We start from the raw sequence: 15,635 nt of genomic DNA on the forward strand, positions 1-15,635 counted from the left end.
GATATATAAACAAAAACACAACTTCAACCGAGAAGATGGGTACAAACTGAGCAATCATTGGAAGGACGTTATTAACCAGGTAAATTCTTAACTGACTGTGATGTTTTCATCCTACCTGTCAGCAGTTATTTCCGACTGTCTGAATACATCACCAGGTTATATGTCTTCACATTAACGGGCTAAGTATCTCACTAACACAGCTACCATTGCCCCTTTCCCTCGATGTGGCGGGAGCTCTCGTTTTTTAACAGACTATAACTGGCTGTAATGTTTCGTTGTATGTGTCTCTCTCTGTGTCTCTCTGTGTGTGTCTCTATGTGTTTGTCTGTGTGTGTGTGTCTCTCTGTGTGTGTGTCTCTCTCTATGTGGATGTCTCTCTGTTTGTGGGTTGTCCCTCTGTGTGTTTCTCTCTCTGTGTGTGTATCTTTGTGTGTGTCTCTCTCTCTCTCTGTGTGTCTCTCTCGCTCCATGTGTGGCTCTCTCGTTGACATGCTGGTCTCTCCTCGTAGTTGCTCTTGCCGTTTTTTGTTTCCCGGTTCCCTGACATTGACATGCTAATCTTCTCATTGGCACAGCCCCCAGTTGCTTGAGCCGTCTCACATTGATATGCTAATATCTTACATTTACTTGAAAATTCCATCTCTAGCTCCGCCCACTTACCCTTGGGTTGAGCCCACCTCAAGCGTATATAACCTCCATGGAGACTAGGCTCTAAGAAAAGCTGTCTCGGGTGTGGACCAATCAACTTCAAGGACAGTGCATATCATTATCAGAGTTGTTTCTTTTTGTTTGCATTTTGACTGCTTGTGTTGTGGTTACTGCAAACATGATCCCTTGTATAAAGGTGTCAGTTTTTGTACCAGTTGAAAGGGTAAAAACCTATTACTATATTTTGCCACTGGTAAAGGAGGTCTCAGTGTAAATCCTATATAACCTCTTGTTGCAGCAGCTCTTTCTCCTGCCTCAGCATTTCTCCTGCTGTGTTTGTCTCACCTGATGACAATTGCTTGTGTTGCGATCAAAACGTCGTGATCTATAAATTTTCTATCTACGTGACTTTACCAAAAGAACCAAAGAGTATGGATTATTGCAGTCACGAAAGCTTCAAATCAAGATCATGCACTATGACTTAACATTTCAAACTAACTTCCCCTCCTGGTGCAGTGGTGAGTGGACACGGGCCACTGAAGTGTGGCTGTAGACACGATTCGAATGTCCACTAATGTGTTTAATGGGGAGGTGACGTGGAAGAGCAAGAGCACGTTTTCGTCTAGTGGTCTTCTCTGTTAAGTATGAAAACAAAACAAATGTTCTCAAATTGGCGACAGAAGAACGCTAAGCATCCTCCCGGTCAGAATAGAAGCAGCAACGTCAGAAATATCCATTAATATGAGCCACACCAACGTTCAGCCAAAATTAAAGGGATATTCCACGAAAAACGTATTTACCTAACAAAGGAGCTGAAGACCGATTAATATTGAAGCGATCATGCTCCAAGATACACGCATGGAGGATGAGGGCGACCGTTTCAAGATCAATTAATACATTACCGCCACTGCTAAATATATAGCCCAAGTATGGACTCGCTACTTATGTCAAGGATGACCTCAATACATCTCTGTAATATAGTTCAGCATCAGCGACACCACAGTGGTCAATGTGTACAAGACGCCAAGCATGGAATGGCCTTGCCCTGCAATGCCACCACTACACCCGACAGTCCACATTGGGGACCTCAAGATAGATACACCCTGCAAGAGTGCGAATCTATACAACTCATTGACCTAAAAATAAACGTGTAACATGTTGCATCTTGCGTTAAATAAATTAACTTGCTTTGACGTGAATGGGTAACCATGATGCAGCTATGTGGGTATTTGTCGAGCTCAGGACAAACAATGAGGGTTGTGATGGCACCACCAACGATCCGTGAAAGCGTCATGTAAAACAACCCAAAGCAGTCGGAATCAGGAAGGAAATCCACCCACTATTGTAACACACGAGGACACGCACATCATGTATGGCTGTATGGATCTGAATTCAGTATTACCTGCATAATAACACTGAACGAGGCAATGTGCTTATGCTGTATGCAAATTCATAAACACATGCAATGAAAGGGTGTCGGAGATGTGGGTGGACGCTGAGAGCATTGTGACAGGGGGTATTGAGTGATATTAGAGGAGGTGAGAGGAGGAGGCCAGGGGTTTAAATAGCAGCATATTTGGTGGTAGTGGACAGATACGAAAACCCAGAGACCTCAGAGGCAAAGATGTGCACGGTGAACATCCTCAGCCTCCTGCTGGTGCTGCTGCTCAGTGAGGGTGAGTATCTCGCAGACTCACAGACTCACACAGACAAAGACAATCGTTATAATATAGCCTTACTGGTGTTACCCGTGAGAAGGAATCGAATTCCGCTTCATAACACAGAGTTCTAACCGATACTCTATCGCTCTCCCCCAGACATATGCACACAAAGAATATATGCACACCTATGGAGGCCAGAACGGCACACGAGGGGGTGGGTGGTCAGCACCATGCACGGTCGCATTTGTCTCCCGAGTGGCGATGTTTACACACCGCACCAGGTACTCATTTGAGGCCGTTGTCGACCTAGGGTAGGTCCATGATCGGTTCAGATAATCGTCACTGGTGTTGGCCGTGAGCGAGAATCGAACTCGGATCGCGGGGTTTGTAGTGCTCTACAAACCCGGCGATCCAAGTTTGAATCACTACATTCCCACTCCCCACTAGCCATACGCACATATAGACATAAAAAAACGTGCGCAATGGAATTCTGATTCACCCCCATGTATAAACACTTTTATACTTAGAGTTGGCGAAACATCTCAATATAGGACCACAGAGCTTGGGAAATTGTTGGAGACTGAGTGTTACCCTTCCCGCACGCATTGGTTTCAAGTTTCCTCCCAAATGTAAAAACACGAATTTACGGAGTTGGTACAACATACCAATATAGGACCACAGAGCTTGGGTAATTATATCATTATAACGTCGGCACTGGCTGCTCTACCCACTTGTCTGTTGTTCCCGCACCTCTAAATCTCGCTTTCTTAATAGAAAAAGCGGGTTACACATTCTGAATTATGATATTAATATCGCGTTGTTGTCTACGTGTCCAAGGTTTTATCTCAGCCCAGGAGGATGGAGCTGCGTTACGGCGCAACCTGAAGCTTCAAGGAATCAAAATTAACCTCCAGCAGGGCCGCATCGTCAACGGTGATGAGGCGGCACCCAACAGCTGGCCCTGGCAGGTGAGAGTACGTCAACAAAACCTCCGGTGTGCAGGGTGGTGACATGGCCCAGGGGTACTGCATTCGCCGCTTGTTACGGAGGTCCAAGGGTTCAAATCCGACAGGCCACCCTAGTTAAATGCTGTAGTATGTTTTACACGTTAAATTCCAATAACAAGTGTAAATCAGCAAGCATTTTCAGGATAATTTACCGTTTCCCAATATTAGGAACCCATAACTGATGCCAGTGTAATTTTGGTAATAAATATGTAATGTAGTAACTCGGCGGGAGACGACTTCACGGGTAACACACTCTTTATTTTATCAAACTTGGTTACAGGTGACTAACACCTACTTTATATCTCGGGTGACAAACACCCACTTAGCTGCTTGGCGACTAACGCCCACTGAGCTACTCGGATGACCCACATCCACTTAGTACTCGGGTGACAAACACCCACTTAGCTACTTGGCGACTAACGCCCACTGAGCTACTCGGATGACCAACATCCACTTAGCTACTCGGCGACTAACGCCACTGGGCTACTCGGATGACCAACATCCACTTAGTACTCGGGTGACAACCACCCACTTAGCTACTTGGCGACTAACGCCCACTGAGCTACTCGGATGACCAACATCCACTTAGCTACTCGGCGACTAACGCCACTGAGCTACTCGGATGACCAACATCCACTTAGCTACTCGGCGACTAACGCCACTGAGCTACTCGGATGACCAACATCCACTTAGCTACTCGGCGACTAACGCCACTGAGCTACTCGGATGACCAACATCCACTTAGCTACTCGGCGACTAACGCCACTGAGCTACTCGGATGACCAACATCCACTTAGCTACTCGGTGACTAAGTCTTCAGCTCCGTCTTCGGGTCTTCAACTGGGTAACTCTCCCCGAGTGCTCTCGCGCGTCCCCCTTTATACCCCACCTGCGGACGTCGCTGCGAGCACCCACTTATTCGACCAATCGCCGGGCGCTGGCTACGATCCTCTTTTCCCACATCTCATCGTGCCTCACCACTCACGCCGCGCCGCCCCGTCATCTGTCACTCCCGGCGCGCGCGTCCACACCACGCCCACAACGCGTGCCCAACCCCGCACCCCGCGCCGCCCCGTGATCCATCACTGTCACAGTCGGCGCACGTCAATACCACCACTACATCACCCCCTACCACATAGCTCGCAGCCGCCCCGGCTGCTATAAAAAAATATACAAACCCCCCTGTGTGCCCCGTAACACAACACAACAACAAGAACAACAACTAACCTAACAACACAACACGACGCGAACACTACCATCCGCAACCCTCAACCAATGCCACCGCGACAATAGAACAATATATACAAACCGGCGAGTGACAATAGCAATGTGTATGTGTAAAAAAAAAAAAAATGGAAATTTTTTTTTTTCTTTCGACTCGTGCAGTGTCCCCTTTTCTTCCGAGCGTCCCTACAACGGGACATTACCCCGGCAGAGGGGAACACCGGGCGAGCTCGGTGTAGAGCAAAAAAACGTCTTCATGAAAATTGTTGAGACCTAGCCCGAGTCCGCCTTGCCGGTCCGTCGTACGGCACCAGACGCGGTTGAACGTCCGGTGGTGCCGGCGGTTCAGGAAGACATCGGCCAGGCATCGAGGACTCGTGCGTGCCCCGGGGTTCAGGCTCTCGACGGTCAGCAGCCGTCAAGCCCGAGGCACCGGGTTTTGTTGGGATGACTTGTGGCCCTGGTCGTCGTCCCGACGTGGTCCTGCGGCGCGCTGACGCGGGGCCCGGCACCCGGCTGCGACGTGACCCCGAAGGCCGCAGTTGTAGCAGACGACGGACGTCGTAGGTTTCGGTTGCTCCAGCTTGCGGGGCGAACGTGTGGGCGAACGACCTCCCGTTCTCCACTCCCCCGGACGCGATGCAGCGAAGGCCTGCTCCTGCACCGCAGCTGGCTGAGGTTCGGCGATCGTGGCGGCCAGTGCCGCGTTCCCCGGCCATTTGCAGACAACCCCCGGCTTGCGTTTGAGGACCTCGTACGCGTGAATGCTCGTGGCGATCGCCAGGGAGCAGATCTCCATCTCGTCTGCCACGTTGATGGGGACCCCCAACTCGTGGGCCAACACCAGCAGCTGCTCCGTCACCATGGCGTCCTTCCCCTCCTTATCCATGCGGGGAAAAGCTGCGTCCGCCAAGGCGAGTAGTGCCGTGCGGTAGGCTAGCGTCGTTTCCCCAGCTACCTTCCGCCGATCGTAGAACTGGTGGCGACACGTGGAGGGCGGCCCGAACACCTTCGCCATCAGGTGTAGTGCGGCCTGGAGCGTAGAGCGGGACGACCTTGCAGCAGATGTGAAGGCTGCAAGCGCGTCGTCGTCAAGCATCGCTGGCAACGCACGCAGGGCAGTGGTGTCGGACCACCCCGACATCTCCTGATGAGCGAGGAACCTTCGTTGGAAGGCTCCCCAGTCGCCCCCATCCGCCTTGAACGCCGACAGCGCGGGCAATCTTTGCTGGAGGACCCGATCGTCGTCGACGTCGGAGAGATTTTCCCGCGCTCCGCTGGAGTTGTGTAAAATGTCGGCTCGGTTGTCAGGCGCAAAATGGAGGGCTCCGGCGCGCGCTGATGACGTGGGCTGCGCTGCGCGGAGGTGTCCGGCCACGTGGCGTCCGTCTTTCCCGCCAACCGGTGGCGGCCCCCCAAAAACGGCGGCAACTTCCAGACTTTTGGCGCGAAGCGCCTTTTGGCGGGAATCCTCCAACGTCGCTTCCTCCACGACCCCCGCAGCCGTTTTTTCCGCTCGCCGGAACGGAGATGTCGGCCAAGACAGCGGCGGCGGCGAGTAGCAACTCCGCCAACCGGGAGTGCGCGTCCTGGAGGCTGGTGTCGGAGGCAAGCGGAGCGTCGGCCATCACCGCGAAGTGCTGCATCGGCGGCAACTCCTCGTCCTCTACTCCCGAGGTCGGTGTCCCCGGTACGCCGTCGTCATCCCGACCTCGCTCGTGGGTACGGGTAGTCTTCCTTGTGTCCATACTCCTTGAAGACAGGTTTACTTCTGACGCCAGTTGTAACGTAGTAACTCGGCGGGAGACGACTTCACGGGTAACACACTCTTTATTTTATCAAACTTGGTTACAGGTGACTAACACCTACTTTATATCTCGGGTGACAAACACCCACTTAGCTGCTTGGCGACTAACGCCCACTGAGCTACTCGGATGACCCACATCCACTTAGTACTCGGGTGACAAACACCCACTTAGCTACTTGGCGACTAACGCCCACTGAGCTACTCGGATGACCAACATCCACTTAGCTACTCGGCGACTAACGCCACTGGGCTACTCGGATGACCAACATCCACTTAGTACTCGGGTGACAACCACCCACTTAGCTACTTGGCGACTAACGCCCACTGAGCTACTCGGATGACCAACATCCACTTAGCTACTCGGCGACTAACGCCACTGAGCTACTCGGATGACCAACATCCACTTAGCTACTCGGCGACTAACGCCACTGAGCTACTCGGATGACCAACATCCACCTAGCTACTCGGCGACTAACGCCACTGAGCTACTCGGATGACCAACATCCACTTAGCTACTCGGCGACTAACGCCACTGAGCTACTCGGATGACCAACATCCACTTAGCTACTCGGTGACTAAGTCTTCAGCTCCGTCTTCGGGTCTTCAACTGGGTAACTCTCCCCGAGTGCTCTCGCGCGTCCCCCTTTATACCCCACCTGCGGACGTCGCTGCGAGCACCCACTTATTCGACCAATCGCCGGGCGCTGGCTACGATCCTCTTTTCCCACATCTCATCGTGCCTCACCACTCACGCCGCGCCGCCCCGTCATCTGTCACTCCCGGCGCGCGCGTCCACACCACGCCCACAACGCGTGCCCAACCCCGCACCCCGCGCCGCCCCGTGATCCATCACTGTCACAGTCGGCGCACGTCAATACCACCACTACAAATACACTGATTGTGAGTGGCACCATTGCTTAAATTGCCACGCCAGGAGATGGAATCGAATTGATGGCCCGTGGATGGCAGGTTCTTTGTGCTAACCATTACAAGGTGAATACTTTTAGTGCTGGTTTCTCGTCGCCAAGTTTTTCGTAAATAACCCTGTGAGCAAAGGGACCTAATTTCTCTAGGGTAAGTTCATCGTCGCAATTTAAACTTCATACTCGAGTTTTGCTTATAGTTTAGAGATGTATCGCAGCTCCCCATTAAAGACAGACAGACTGAGCTAAAAAGTGAACACTTCATTGAAATTTAATCAAAGAGTCTTAAAAGTATTTGTGCACTAAACGCAATGCATGGTTTAAGCTGGGTATCACAGTCGCTTGTGTTGTACACGTGTACACATCATGCAGATGCAGTACTTCCTCTTTTTGTTAGCACAGCTGCTGAGCACAGGCACAAAGTCCCAACATGTCAAGAGGCCAGCAACAAACAGCAACGTGAACGAGTTTTTTTTATTGAGCAAGGTTGTTTTTATAAGCGCTTGGGAACAGAGACAATGATGGGAGGGAGTTCCAAAGAGGAGTGCAAGCGAAATAGCAGAAAGTTTTGTGAGGGAGTGGGTCAGTGAATAGGTGGGTGAGTTAGAGGGTGGCATGAGCAAATTATTTGAATGTATTTTTGTTTTAATAAGATCATCTGTAAAAATTTAACACTTTGGCTTTGACGGCCAATGTTATGATTCATAATTACGTGTGTTAAAAACCCTCCTCCACCCAACACAAGCAACAAATAAAGTTATCACGTGAACGAAAGTGAAATTTTATTACTGCTTGTCACAACAATGTCATGAAGCCAGAACTGTGAAAAAGTCCTCCTTTTCTTGGACCTTCAAGAGACAGTGTGACGTCATTAATGTGCGTCCATAAGGGAGCATGGAGTGGCAGGAATTGATGCTGAGAGGTTAATGTAATTGCATGAATTATGTTATTTTATTTTAAAATATCTCATTTTATATATGAAAGTATAACGTGATAAAACAAGTACAATTACGTGTACTTCATGGCAATGTTAGATTATCATACATGACGTGAGATATTTTAATGAGGTAATTGTTTTGGCGACTGCGTAACAACTCGAACCAAATTGTTTTGATCCTTTATAGTATTGCAGTAGCTTATCTGCAATCCTGCTGTGCTACTTGCTAGTGTCATTGCAACATGAAATCAGATAAAAAAAAAATTGCGCGTGTGGTCTGATATGGTAATTGAATGCTTTTCACACTGCTTGTGTTGAAAGACAAGCAGTTAAAAAAACATAAAACTACCTATGAGCACACCCATTGACTTGAATTTGTCCAATATTGTCACATTCACTCTTACAACGTCAACGTCCCTGATGTTATTCTGCGTTTTCATCCCGAAGTCGGCTATCCATACTCAAGTTTTTTTCAGGGTTCTGTAATAGATATTTTTTTCAGGTACCATTCTCAAATGGCGAGAGTGATGATGAGCTAACCGGTGTAGTCCACGCCCTAGGAGCTGATGCTACCACAGACTGGAGAGACAAAAGCAGCTCCACTCTCCATTTGTGCCCCTTGACGCCCCCTATGGAAATCAACATTACAACCTCGACGTTAATTCAAATTTGTCCACCCTGGATATCTGGAGAGACCATCACTGGTCTGTCTAAACCCTACTGGTCCTCGTTAACAAATCCACAAATTACCTAAAGGACCACTGAGTTCATTTAACTCCTTCCTGTAACTTCAGTAGTGCCTCCTTATACCTACTAAAAATTCAATTTCTTAAAACTTTTTTGCTAAAAGAGTCTGTCCGTGTTGCTGCTCCACGATTCTGGAATTGCCTTGCCGCTCATGTACAGCTCGGTACCCCTCCCTTCACTCCCCCTCTTTACTTCCCGATTAAACCAAAGCGCAGAGCTATATTGCACCTATACTTTACTTTTTTGTGGCCTCTTGCTATCATATTTTCACTCGTTTATGTTGGTATAATTTTTGGTTTATGACCGTTACATTCCTCGTGTATTGAGAAATAATTCGTAAGGATTATTGATGTGTTTTGCCTTTGTTTTGTTATTGCTGCTGTACTCATGTAGGGGTGTTCGAGAGAGAGCCGTTATGCATGGCAGCTTATGGGAAACAAACACAGTGGGCGGGGCTACGTGTGTGCACGGGGGGGGTGCTCTCAACGACGTCCGCACCAGGCAGCCCGGGGCCCCACCCCTCAGCGGGGGTGAAGTATAAAGGCGGATGTGTCAGAGGGCTCGGGGCAGAATGTTTAAGTAAACTCTTGAAGACCGAAGACTGCCTAGCTAGAGCCCTGGACTCCCCTGGGACGCCGCCCTTGTCAGGGCCGCGCAGGACCGAGCCAGCTGCGTGGTCCCGTGAACCAGAGCCAGGACTCTGGGACTCCGGGTACCGTAGCCCGACTGACCAGTGTCGGGCCAGACAGCCTCCCCTAGCCCAGTAATTGGAGGATTAGGAGGCAGGCTAGGGGTAGCTAGCCGTGTGTTCCCAGCTATCCGGGTGAGGGGGCCGATACCCCCTCCAGTACTGTATGTCCCCAGTGACTGTTGTGAAATAAATACGTGTGCCTCTACTCCGGTGTGCACGCGTCCTCAACGGTACTACATCTGGTGACAGAAGTGAACTAATACGAACATGGACACGCGCCGAACAGCTCGGGCCGGGGTGCAGGAGGCGGAGGACACCGCGGTAAGTGCGGTGCCAGAGACGGCTGATGGGGGCAACGAGCAGCCGGGGCCGAATGCATCCTTACCGGGGCATCGGGTGGAAGGGGAGTCGCCATCCGACGGACTTCGGCTGGCGCACGCGAGGCTGGCGGAGCTGCTGTATGCTGCTGCTGCCACACTCGAGAGCATCACTCGGCTGGGGGCTGCTGGACCGCCGCGGGGCGAGGACGGCCGACGACCGTTGCGCCTTCCCGCCATTTCTACTGACTTCAACTTCGAATCTCCCGCCATCGCCGCAGCAGCTGCCGAGGGCGTGGCCAGCCTCAACTTGGGGTCTGACATCGGCCTCGCAGGGGCTTTCGCGTCACCACCAACGGACGGAGCGTCACCATCAGCGCGACAGGCGATTCCATCTGTCGTTCGTGCCGACGCTCAGCCGAGTTGCGGGGACAGCAAAGCACGGGCCTCCACGGCGATCGCTGCGCTACACCAAAGGCTGCCCCCGATGAAAGAGTTTGTAGCTGAGGAGGGCAACTGGGGGGGGTTCCAGCGGCGCTTCCTCGCGCACCAAGAAATGGCGGGGTGGTCGGACGCCGAAGCCCTGTGCGCGCTGCCGGCGCTCCTCGACGGCGACGCCCTCGCTGCTCTTACGTCGGCACCGAGGGACAAGCGCTCCACTCTTCAGATGGCGCTGCAGTTGCTGGCTGGGGTCTACGGACCTTCGGCGGAATGCAGACAGCGATTTTACGATCGCCAGCGGGGAGCAAAGGAGTCGCCCCTCGCCTACCGTACGAGCCTTCTGGCGTTGGCAAAGACGGCCTTCCCTCGTATGGATGACCAAGGCGTGGACGCGATGGTCATTGAGAAAATTCTTCTGCTGGCGGGCGACCTGGACATCGCCATCGTCGCACAGGAAGACACGGAGATGGGTTCCCTCCAGGCGGCGCGGCTCCTCCACGCTAACCTCCTGTCACAGCGACGGAAGGCCAGCAGGGCAGCGGCCGGGCGTACGGTGGCTGCCGTCACCCCCCCGACGGAGGAAGTCTACGCCGCCGACTTCCGACAGCAGCAGAGGGTGGGAGTACGGGCGGGCCGGGATGGGTCGGGCCGCTCCGACCGTCCGTCATCACCGCCTGCGCTCCCGCGCTGCTATAACTGCGGCATCTGGGGCCACGTCGCCTCGGGGTGCCGCTCTCCTCGACAGCGGGGGACGACGCCTCGCCGGGACGCCGGCCCTCCTCCTCCTTCCAAGCTCCATAAACATGACCCGGCGAGTCGCGGCACCCCACATGTTTGGCCAAAGCACACACCCGTTACACACAAGCACACCGCAACGAACGGGGGGCCAACATTGCGCACCGTCGGGCCAACACGCACCACTATGGGAACCCAAATCGAACCCAGGCAGTGGTCCGTGTTGGCCCATCGCGTTGTGGCTGCGTCGTCGGGGTCGTCGGCCGTAGTATGGCACATTGACGGGGTCGAAGTGCGTATCCTCGTCGATACAGGAGCGTCGGCGACTATCATTTCGGAACTCATATACAACATTCTCCCTGTCCAGAGTCGTCCTTTGCTACCGGTTAATGTCCCATTCTATGCTGCTAACGGGGGCTCATTGGGTATCATGGGTCAGATTCGCGCACAAATTTCGATCGGTGATATTAAATTGTCCGGCCCGATTTTTGTTTCCTCCTCGCTGGCGGTTCCGTGCCTGCTGGGGACGGACTTCTTGGGCAAAATGCCAATTCGGATTTTGATTGATCAAGGTTGCATTGAGCTCCTGTCGGGACGATGGATGGAGTTTTTGCCTTCCCCTACTGCGGCTCGGTCGGCGTTCGCGACGGTACCGGCGTTTGTCGTTCAAACGGTTCGCGTGCCGCCGGGGGCACAAATGTTGGTGCCCCTAAAACTTCGCAGGCCCTTCGCTAAGGGTGTTGGGGACCAGGGTGTCCTGCTGGGGCCATCTAGGGCCGGGGTTAGCGGGCCGCATTTAATTCCCGCCCAGACCATCGTAAGGGGGGATGGGGACCCTTTCATCGCGGTCCTCAATGTGGGGTCGCAGGCCGTGGTAATTCCTCAAGGGACCGTGCTTGCTCACGCAACGCCGGTGCCCTGCGAGGAACCTGTCGCCAATCACGTTGGCACTGCCACTCTGCCGCTTCCACATTCGGACACCGATGAAGGGTGGCTTGAGGCGCTTTGTGCGGGATCGACGGACCTGTCGGATGTAGAGCGTCAAAAACTTAGGACACTCCTGCGCGAATTTGCCGATGTGTTCAGTCAGAACAAATTCGATTTAGGCTGTACCCATTTGCTGCGTCACCATATTGATACGGGTGACAGCGCGCCCATACGCCAAAACCCCTTCCGGCTGAGTCCCGCCGAAAAGGACCATGTCAAATCGGCTGTTGATGACATGTTAGCCGCCGACATCATTTCTCCCTCTACCAGCCCGTGGGGGGCGCCGATCGTTCTGGTTAAGAAACAGGATGGATCGTTGCGGTTTTGCGTCGATTTTCGCCGCCTCAACAAAATTTCCGTTGCTGACGCATACCCGCTTCCCCGTATTGACGAATCGCTGGACGCCTTGGTGGGGGCGCGATTCTTCTCCACATTGGATTTGCTTTCGGGATTCTGGCAGCTTCCTCTGGACGATGAATCTAAGCCTAAAACTGCATTCCGTACACCACATGGTCTCTTCCAATTTAACCGGTTGCCGATGGGATTACACTCGGCGCGGCGACTTTCCAGCGATTGATGGAATTGGTTTTGGCTGGATTGCAGTGGGATTCGTGTTTAATCTATTTGGATGACGTTATCGTCTTTAGCAGAACATTTGACGAGCATCTCCAGAGGTTGCGGGTCGTTTTCCTCAAAATGCGGGCTGCTAATTTGAAATTTAAACCCCAAAAGTGTCATTTATTGCGCGAATCGGTACGTTATTTGGGGCACATCGTTGGACGCTCGGGTATTGCTACCGATCCCGCCAAAACGCAGTGCGTCAGCTCCTGGCCGACTCCCACCTCGGTGGGAGAGGTCAGGAGCTTCGTTGGTTTCGCGTCATATTACCGACGCTTTGTCGCGGACTTTGCCACCATTGCTAAGCCCCTGCACGCTTTGATGTCAAAGGGGGTCCGCTTCCATTGGGGACAGGAGGAGGAGGCTGCGTTCCACTCCCTTCGGGACGCTCTGGTTAATGCCCCTCCCCTGGCTTATCCCGATTTTTCAAAACCTTTTGTGCTCGATACCGACGCGAGCAACACAGGTATTGGGGGCGTGCTTTCCCAGATGGTTGAGGGCGTGGAATGGGTGGTCGCGTACGGTAGTCGAGTGTTGTCTCCAGCGGAGCAACGATATTGTGTCACCCGTCGGGAACTGCTGGCAATTGTCTATTTCATCCAGCAGTACCGGCCATATCTGTACGGGCAGCGTTTCACCGTCCGTACAGACCATGCGGCGCTACAGTACGCCCTGCGAGTCCAACAACCATCGGGACAATTGTCTCGATGGCTGGAGGTTCTCCAGGATTTTGATTTTGAGACCACGTACCGTAAGGGCATTCGCCACACCAACGCGGACGCTCTGTCGCGCATGCCAACCACCCTCGAATTCGCATGCCTCCTGGGGTCGGGTCGGTGCAGGCATCCTGGTGAAATGCCTGTTCCGGTCTTGGCGGCTGCTGGCGACGCAGCGTCAATGACGAATTCCATCGCACAACAAGGATCTGATTCCCTGTTGAGGTTGCCTGCCACGGAATGGGGGCGTTTGCAGATGGAAGATACCTCCCTCCTTGCGTTGCGCCGCCGCGTCGGGGACCGGGGGCGGGGTGATGCCGACGCATGGGAAATGCTCGGTGGGTTGTTAATGCATTGGGACGGGAAATCCCATCGACACCGGCTGGTGGTCCCTTCGGGGTTACGGGGTAGGGTGGTGTGGGCCGCTCACGAGCGCCTCCTCCACCTGGGAACCCAAAAGACCCTGGCCTTGCTCCAACTTGATTTTTTTTGGCCGGGCATGACAAGGAATGTCGGGGATCTGTTAGGGTCGTGCCCTAGGTGTGCGCAGCGGAAACCACCAGCGAGGAAGTCGAACCCGCCCCTGCAGTCTATCAGGGTCTCCCGAGTGAACGAACTTGTCGCGCTGGATATTCTGGGACCGTTCCCCTTCACCCCCAGGGGAAATAGATATTTGTTAACCGGGGTGGAGTACTTCACGCGCTGGCCTATGGCCTGGCCCCTGGCCAACCAGTCGGCAGCAGCCATCGTGGAGGCCTTTGTCCAGGGATATGTCATTGACAAAGGTGCTCCCGAGCGGCTGCTGACCGACCAGGGTAAAACATTTTCTGGCAAATTGCTCCAACAGGTCTGTGAGATCCTGGGCACGAAAAAGATTCGTACCTCTCCATATCACCCACAAACCGACGGGATGGTCGAGCGGTTGCATCGTACCATCACGTCGATGTTGTCACAGCAGGTTTCGGACTCACAGACAGATTGGGACTTGAAAATTCAGGGGGTCCTGGCAGCATACAGATTGGCCCCCCATGCTGCCACGGGATTTTCCCCCTTCTTCCTCATGTATGGCCGCGAACCTGACCCACCTGTTCGGGCCCAGCTGCAGATCCCAGCGCCACAGGAAAAAACTCAATTGGCCGAACATGTTAAATTTAACCTGGAAAAATTGACAGAGGCGCGGGATGCTGCCATGCAGAATTCTGACATGCGGCAGAGGGCTAATGAGTGCCTCAGACTGGGTCGCGCGCATGTGCTACAGTGGAAGCCGGGGGACAGGGCATGGCTGCACTGTCCCCAGGTACCGCTCGCGACCTCCTCAAAACTGCTGTGGCCGTGGCGGGGCCCCGTCGAGGTGGTTGAGGTCCTGAGACCTCAGTGCGTACGCATTAAATGGGGGAAGCACCGGTGGTTTGTACACCCCTCCAGGCTCAAACCCTTCGTTGCGGTGCGAGGTCCCACTACACACGCGCGTGGCCAAACATGTGGGGGGGCGACCGACTCAAAGAGTTCGTCTCCGCTGCTCTCGCCTGACGTGTTGCCGGCTGTCCCGCCCCCAGGTGCACCGGGAGTGACGGGCTCACGCCCGACGACCCCCACGGGGGATGCCGAGGGTTTTGCGACGTCAACAGACTCACTCGGAGATGAACACTTGCCACCCGACGGCCTGCCGGCCGGGGTTATCCCGTGTGACGGGCCTGCGGCGAGGACGCGCGCAAAAATGCGCAGACTCTTGTGTTGCACGGAGTGAAAATGGAAAAAAAAAAAGAAGAAAAAAATGTTTTGGAAATATTTTTTTTTCTGTGTACATTCACATGTTATGCTCACTGTGTGCGGCGTCGGTGGTGTGTTCCTTGCACATTGCATTGTACGAATGTTGTGTTCGCTGTGTGTTGTGGGTGTGCTGGGGGGTTTCCTGGAAAATGTATATACGTTGGTTGTACGGATTTCGTATTTATTCGGGGGTGGGGTGCGTCGGGTTATTTTCCCTTCCTGTTGTTCTTCTCGTTGCGTTATTGTTGAAAAATAGTGAGGCACACGCGCGGTCAGGGGGTAAATGCGCTTTTATTGTCGTTTTTTTTGTATGTTGGCAGCCGGGACGGCTGCAAGCTATGCAGGGGGGGGGTGATGTAGGGGTGTTAGAGAGAGAGCCGTTATGCATGGCAGCTTATGGGAAACA

General features: G+C 53.2%; 1 protein-coding gene across 1 annotated transcript in view; it reads left to right on the forward strand.

Annotated features, from left to right (window-relative positions):
- The first annotated feature begins 2,215 nt into the window (after positions 1-2,215).
- Positions 2,216-15,635, forward strand: part of LOC144737502 (elastase-1-like) — a 51,057-nt gene continuing 37,637 nt past the window's right edge. The window contains exons 1-2 of the mRNA XM_078620220.1: positions 2,216-2,324; positions 3,147-3,277. Coding sequence (XP_078476346.1) covers positions 2,273-2,324; positions 3,147-3,277 — 183 coding nt within the window. The 5' untranslated portion in view covers positions 2,216-2,272. The remainder of the gene's footprint in view (positions 2,325-3,146; positions 3,278-15,635) is intronic.

The sequence above is a fragment of the Lampetra planeri genome, chromosome 70 (genome assembly GCF_965212315.1).
Source record: "Lampetra planeri chromosome 70, kcLamPlan1.2.h2, whole genome shotgun sequence".
Taxonomy (NCBI): Eukaryota; Metazoa; Chordata; class Hyperoartia; order Petromyzontiformes; family Petromyzontidae; genus Lampetra; species Lampetra planeri.